This window comes from Ctenocephalides felis, unplaced genomic scaffold, assembly GCF_003426905.1.
Source record: "Ctenocephalides felis isolate EL2017-DRISC unplaced genomic scaffold, ASM342690v1 CF-g0.4_SCAFFOLD_03302, whole genome shotgun sequence".
Taxonomy (NCBI): Eukaryota; Metazoa; Arthropoda; class Insecta; order Siphonaptera; family Pulicidae; genus Ctenocephalides; species Ctenocephalides felis.
In genome coordinates, this window is record NW_020539456.1 from 12,352 (window position 1) to 20,067 (window position 7,716).

General features: G+C 32.0%; 1 protein-coding gene and 1 non-coding gene across 2 annotated transcripts; one reads left to right on the forward strand and one right to left on the reverse strand.

Moving 5' to 3' along the window:
• Positions 1–2,199: 2,199 nt before the first annotated feature.
• LOC113382128 (mitochondrial import receptor subunit TOM40 homolog 1-like) lies at positions 2,200–7,081 on the forward strand. The gene is made up of 4 exons (XM_026620680.1): positions 2,200–2,574; positions 3,162–3,359; positions 6,546–6,797; positions 6,908–7,081. The coding sequence occupies exons 1-4, from the start codon at positions 2,200–2,202 to the stop codon at positions 7,079–7,081; spliced, it is 999 nt and encodes a 332-aa protein (XP_026476465.1).
• LOC113382129 lies at positions 4,805–4,966 on the reverse strand. Its single transcript, XR_003367632.1, has one exon. It is a non-coding gene; the product is annotated as a U1 spliceosomal RNA (small nuclear RNA).
• Positions 7,082–7,716: the final 635 nt, after the last annotated feature.

The window sequence follows — 7,716 nt, forward strand, 5'->3', positions numbered from 1 at the left end:
AATTATTTAAAATTAATTAAATTTAAATTAATTAATATCAATATTAATATTAAAAAATAATTGTGATCTACAGCTTGCCATTTTTGCGGAATTATAAAGAATTTGACAATTAATAAACAAATGAAATGACAGATAGTAAAAACAACTGACGCTCACGCTCACGCTGCCCTACCTCTGTGGCGTGAGCGTATGTGAGCGCAAAATATGTGCTACGAGCATCCTACGATGGTGCTACGAGCGTACTTATGCCACACTCACAGCGCCAAGTCGAACGATGAAAGAGCGCTCACGGCGCACGTGTATATACTTGGCACCGCGATGGTGGAAATTGGAAAAACTGATATGACCTGATTTTTTGACGTTTTTTTGCTGTCGATTGGTGCAAACTAAAATTTTTTGCTCTTTCCGTTCTCGAGATAAATGGGTGGGGCCAAATTCGGTGCTAACTATATATATAGTCAGCACCGACCCCTTTAAAAATGCAAAAAAATTAAAATTTCTTTTTACTATCGTTATCAGTGATTTTTTTGCTGTCGAATGATGCAATTCATTTTTGGAAAAGTTTTGCCCATCATAGATTTTCACGCATAGGAAAATTCCCAAATTTGCCAATTTAAAAAAATTGATAATTTTGAAAATGCCCAATTTTTTTGCTCGCTTACTTAAATATAAAACAAAAAAAATTTTTCAAAAAAAATATTTTTTCACCCCTTTTCAGAGGGGTTGCCAATTTTTTGGGGTGTCCACAGGTCACTTTTTCAAAAATTTAAAAATTGTTTCGGAATCTGTGATTTTTTTGCTCTGCGATACAAAAAAGAAAAATTAGAAAAAATAAGTTTTAATTTTGATTTTTTTCGTAGTATGAAAACGAATTGCAATATGCTTTAAATGTGCTTATTTTTTTTCCAACAAAATCATCAACAATACCTTTACAAAAATATGTGCTCGACAGGAATTAATAGTTTCATACAATTTTTATATAAATTTGTTAAAATGTAACAGGAATCGCGGTGCATATATATAGCCGTCTCACTCGCTCAATGACGTATAGCTTTCTCACTCGCTCATCATCGAGAGACCCAGTGCGTAGAGACTCTCTACGCCGTAGAGTCTCTCGGCGGCGGGTGGCCAAAAACGCATTATTTATTTACTGAAATTACTGAAATATTGTTGACTAATTGATTCATTAAGTCTGTTTTGGGGGTAAGTAAATAAATTGAAAAGCATCGTATACTACGTAGTACTTATGGACGCAAACTATTCGTTTTTGTGCTACGAAAAAAATCAAAATTAAAATTTATTTTTTTGAATTTTTCTTTTTTGTATCGCAGAGCAAAAAAATCACAGATTCCGAAACAATTTTTAAAATTTTGAAAAAGTGACCTGTGGACACCCCAAAAAATTGGCAACCCCTCTGAAAAGGGGTGAAAAAATAAATTTTTGAAAATTTTTTTTTTGTTTTATATTTAAGTAAGCGAGCAAAAAAATTGGGCATTTTCAAATTTGTCAATTTTCTTAAATTGGCAAAAATGGGAATTTTCCTATGCGTGAAAATCTATGATGGGTAAAACTTTTCCAAAATTAATTGCACCATTCGACAGCAAAAAATCACTGATAACGATAGTAAAAAGAAATTTTAATTTTTTTGCATTTTTAAAGGGGTCGGTGCTGACTATATATATAGTTAGCACCGAATTTGGCCCCACCCATTTATCTCGAGAACGGAAGGAGCAAAAAAATTTTAGTTTGCACCAATCGACAGCAAAAAAATCGTCAAAAAATCAGGTCATATCAGTTTTGCCAATTTCCACCATCGCGGTGCCAAGTATATACACGTTCACGGCGCGCTCACAGCGCGTAAGCGTCCAAGTCGAATGCACCCTTAAATTAAAAGTAACCGTTACGTTTGAAAATTTATAAAAAAATTCAATGTGCAGATTTAAAAGTTTAGTTTATTACCTTCATACATTTTGTTAAGTCATGCAATCATAAATAAATCATTAAATATTTGCTCAGTTTCAACAAATCAAATCTACCAAAATTAGTGACATATGTTGGCAATCATGACATCAGAAACAAAAGAACGCGAGCGTATTTCTATCATTCGTGGATTGATTTAATAACTAGTAAACTATTTTTTGTGTAAAACAATACCTAAAAATATAAAATATAAAACCAGTATCGTCAAGTTTGAAAAACATGGGATCAGTGCTCGCAAAAAGCGAAAAACTCAAGGATCCACTGTTCGATGACATTGGTAATGGATTCGTCGATAATGAATTTATTAATAATGGACAGCATTTGCAACAGGCCGAGAGCAAACCGCCTGATAATAATCCTGGAACCTTTGAAGAACTCCATAAATTGTGCAAGGATGTCATGCCTGTGACGTTCGAAGGCGGAAAAATCATTTTGAATAAAATGCTAAGTAATAATTTTCAGATTTCCCATACTGTCAATCTGGGGGCTACCACTGGGGCAAGTGGATACAGATTTGGCAGCACTTATGTTGGCTTGAAACAGTTCTCGCCGACGGAGAGCTTTCCTGTTCTTTTTGGAGATATTGATCCACAGGTAATATAAAGGAAATAATATGCATTTTGATTAGTAAAAGCTGGCTAATAAGTAAATTTTAAAATAATTTTGCGGGTCAAAAGTAATTCAATCAAACATAATTAAGAGTAGTTAAACACAAATACCTGCGAATAAAAAGGTCATAGGTATTAATTTATTGTTTGTGATGCTTCTTATTAATAGGTAGAATGGTCAGTTATATTTATTGTTATTTATCATATTTATTTCTTAATTTTAAAATATATTGAAGTTTTATATCTTAGCACATCATTTAATAAGTTCATAGGATTATTTATTTTTGGACCTTGAAATTTCGAATAATTTGTAAACAGAGTGAGGTATTATTTCAAAACTATGAGTTCTAAGTAAGAGCTATTAGACTCTTTAACCCTCTCCAACCAGATGCCGCCGCTCCGGCGGTAGAATACATATGAATCTTGCAATTTGCGAGTGGAAAGGGTTAATATTGTAAGATATTTGAGATATACAAGTTCTAAAGGTGAATGTGTTAAATCCAACTAATTGGTGTTGTCATTAATTTAGTAATCAGTTCTGTGTTTAAAATATTTTTTTCTAATTATTTCCAGGGTAATCTAAATGCCAATATTGTTCATCAGCTGACAGACAGAATTCGATGCAAAATATCAACTCTCATTCAAAATAGTAAAGTCGCAGGAGCGCAGGTTTCAGCAGATTATCGAAAGGAAACTTATACATTATCGTGTACAGTGTGCAATCCTAATATTATAAATTCATCAGGGATGTTCCTGGCTCACTATTTACAAGTAATAGAATAGTTTTTTAATATTTTTTATTAGAATTAATATTTATTCGAAATCATTAATTTTTTCTTAAAAATCATTATTAACTTCCCGTAGAGTAAGTTATAGTAATCGCAAAAAAATCGAAAATGAAATTTTTTATATATTTTGTATTCTACCATGTTCACGCTACCATCTCTTTCACTTCCCGTATTGCATGTTATAAAAATCGCAAAAAAATCGAGAATGAAAATTTTTATATATCTTTACGTTTCAAAGGTTGCTGAATATTTTGGCATACCTTAGAAAAAATAGATGTATGTGTGTGTGGGTATGTACAGTGTGTGTGTGTGCGGATACAAATTTTCGTCGACGTTTTCGAGAACATCGATCAACCGAATAATATTCAAATAATATTCGATTCGTTTTGATAAGGAGACGTGCTGATTAGTTTTTGGAGAAGCAGGTCTAGCCGTTCCGAAGTTACGGGGCAAAAAGTGCCAAAAACGATAACTCAGTTTTTAAGAGAACAGAGCGTCCGATTTTAATAATTCAAAAAACATTTTACTTGTATTGACAAGATGAAGATTTTGTTGAATTTTTGAGAAGGCAGGTATAGTGGGTTTGGAGATCTAGTAAAAAGAGTAAAAAAATGCTATTTGGTGGTCAAAAATGATCATTAAACATATGCACAACAAATTATCAGATATTTTATGGAGATTTTAATAATGTGTGTCAATTTTCTTTACATTTCTATGTTACAAACATAGATAAACAAGTATAAAAATGATTACAAAAATCTAATTTTGTCAAAGTTTAAAGAAAAAATTAATCTTTTTTAAAAAATTAATCTTTTTTAAAAAAATTAATTTTTAGTAAGGGTTTTAGTAACACCACTAGTTTTCAATTTCAATCATTAATTAATTTTGTATAATAAATCCCTACCTTATGATAACGTACTAACCACTAACACTATTGTATTAATTTTTTTAAAAAAAAGGAAACACGTAATCCGCGTTGACTTATAATTTCAATATTTACTCTTGGTAGCTTACGACATCTTAATAATTAGGACAGAGGTAGAAAAGCGTTGTTCTTGACAAGACAGACAAAAGTATTTATCACAGTAATTAAGAATACATTTTGCATTGCTATTTTTAGTACATATTTTTCTACCCTTGGGTACTTTATACATCATATCTGATCTTAATATATACAGTAAATGTTGATTGTTACTATAGCGAGATGTGTTACAAATTGAGTGGCAGGCAAAGCGTTGTTCTTTTTGTTGTGTGCGAATAATATATTTGTGTACAGTAAAATAATGGCTGTTGCTTGTGACAAGTATGCTAAGAAACCTGTTCAAGATTGGTTGAACATTACATTAAAAATATTTTTTTTGAGCAAGAAAAATATGAATATATTTTTTACTTACAACTCTAAGTTTATATTATTGATGAGATTTATTACCGGGACAGCGCGTACGCAGTCCCGACTACCAAAAATTGCGCGCCCGAGTTATCCACATTAGGGACAATCGCAGGGGTCAATCCGACCTAAGTGCAATGGCCAGACCTCGCCCTGGAGGAACCGCCTTGTTGATCACGGTAACCTCCACGCCAGGTAAGTATGCTTTGGGGTTGGAACAGACTGGCCTAACCTACCTTAGAGAACATTCTGCAGCGTGCGTTACAGCATAATGGACACGTAGCCCATCTGTTGGTAAGTTGGAGACCCTAATGCCTAGGGAGTCCCTCTGCAGCAACATGACCAAATCATGACCAAATCGCATTGTCCTGATATGTTTTACCTGGATCCATTATACACCGGTAGACATGGGTTATTTTAAAATTATATACAATACTACTCCATTCGCTAATCAGATTTGATGATATACTGCATATGACATACTCAGAAAATTTGTCATAACCTTATTATTATACTTTTTTAACTTTACGTATGGTTAGTTATTGTAATGGGCCAAAAATCAAAATTGAAAATTTTTACATTTTTCGACGTTTTGAAGGTTTCTGAACATTTTGGCATACCTCAGAAAAAATGGATGTGTTTGTGTGTACGTATGTATGGATACAAATTTCGGGCGTACGGATCAACCGATTTAAATGGTTTAAAAAACATTCGATTCCTATTGATAGGAAGATAGGAATTAGGAATGATTGGGAGAAGTGCTTATTAGTTTTTGGCAAAGGCAGTCCGAGCCATTCCGAAGATACGGAGCTAAATGTGTAAACAATGGCAGTTTTTGAGAGAACTAAGCGTCCGATTTAAATGATTCAAAGAACTTTCTGCTTGTCTTTCAAAAAAAATTTTTTTTGTATATCGAAAATAATTCAGATTTTATTTTTAATTCTGACTATAGTTCTAATATACTTTAAACAAATAATTTAAACTTTGCAATTTAGTTTATATAATACTTATAAAATATTAGACAATGTTACAATATTTATTTATAATAATCTATTTGAAAACATTCAAAATTCCTCGACCATTTCGTTACGGTGCGGGAACTCCCAACAATTTGCTTTAAGGCACGATGCCATACACCCCACTAGTTCATTTTTTAAAAGACGACTTTTGGAGCGTTCTGTATGGGTGAATTTCTTTCAATATTAATTATAAATAACGTCTACTATAAATAAATCATAAACAAGTTTTTGCGATACAAATCTAATCATTGATCATCACTGCCTAGCTTATCTCAAAATATTTTATGAGGACTTTAGGCTCATTTTTTTGGAGGATGATTAGCATTCATATGAAGAAAAAAATAACAATGCCTAACCCAATACGACTAGTTTGTCTCTTTATCGGTGTTATTTACACCGCCGTTAAAGTTATTTAGTAAAATGATATTTAAAGAAAGGAATATTAATTTAGATGGAAAAGAAGTTGTGATTTTGAATGGTACTTGAGAGATTTGAAAAATATATAGTGAAGAAAATTGTAGGACTTGAATGATATACCTAAAAAAAAACAATTTTTTATAATACAATGTTTAATATTTATAATTTTTGTATTACTAAAGATAAATAAATATGCGTACTAAAGAAACGTGTTTTTACCTTGAGGTGTATATCTATATATGAGTATGTGTATAATACTATAATATATTGATTTGTTTCTAAAAATTACTATATGAATGATTATGTTTGTAATTAATTGTAATAACAATTATTTCGTTATTTTCAGAATATTTACCCTGGTCTAGCTATGGGAGCAGAATTTGCCTACCAGTGCAGCAGGCAAATTCCTGGCGGAGAAGCAGCTGCTTTCGCCGGTGCAGCACGTATAGAAAATGGAATAGTATCATTGTCTGGAACTTTTGGCCAAACAGGATTGCATTTGTGCTTTTACAGGAAGGCGAGTGAACAACTTCAAATTTCAGCCGAATTTGAAACTAATTTCAAATCGCAGGAAGCGGTTGGCACCATCGGATATCAAGTAAATATTATTTTGCAAATGATTCATTAATTGCACTTACAATTTTTAATATTTATACACATTGTTTGAGATTCTAAATTTATTTTGTGGTGGTATTATTATATTTCCAGGTGGATTTGCCCGCTGCAGATCTGGTCTTCCGAGGTTCCATAGATACAAATTGGAATGCCTCCGCAGTATTCGAAACCAAAATTCGTCCCTTGCCCGTAAACTTTGCCCTCAGTGGTCTACTCAACCATCAGAAGAGCCAATTTCGTCTAGGATGTGGTGTAGTAATAGGATGAAAAATTGGAACCGAAAGTGTCAAGGATATTAATTAAATGTTGACAAGGTATTTGAGATCAACAAACCATTGATCCCTTTAGCGTGCATGTAATATATATTTTGAATATGTAATTTTAATTTTTTGTAACGTATGTATATGTATGTATTTAAATATTAACTAATACATGCATAACAAAATGTTATATCCAATTTATTCATATTCATCGAGAAAAAATAAATTAAATTTGCTCTTAGTCAAAAATTGATCTTTCGATTTTGTTCTACAAATATTTATATAGAACACTTAATTAATTGCAATAACTCAGAACGATAAGTCGTTATTGTGATTGTTTGCAGGATTTAGTATTTTTTATCATAAAAATTATCTATTACGATCTATTCACACGAGAATCAGTTATAATTCAAACGAATTACGCCTACAACAAAACTATGACGTATCGAATAAATGATATGTACGTTTCTGTTGATTCTCAATCTACGAATGAAGAAAATATGAGATTTTTTTGTTAATGCTGGTAATGGTTATTTTTATTTGGAATACTTGGAAACGTATTGCCATCTATATTTTGAAGTGAAAACCGATATCACTACTGCTTGACATCAAGTTGCCCCCCGAGGCGAGTACTAAATCTGG

Coding starts and splice junctions, on each gene's coding strand:
- LOC113382128 (XM_026620680.1), top strand. CDS start 2,200: ATGGGATCAGTGCTCGCAAAAAGCGAAAAACTCAAGGATCCACTGTTC. Junction 2,575..3,161: donor TTGGAGATATTGATCCACAG/GTAATATAAAGG, acceptor AATTATTTCCAG/GGTAATCTAAATGCCAATAT. Junction 3,360..6,545: donor TCCTGGCTCACTATTTACAA/GTAATAGAATAG, acceptor CGTTATTTTCAG/AATATTTACCCTGGTCTAGC.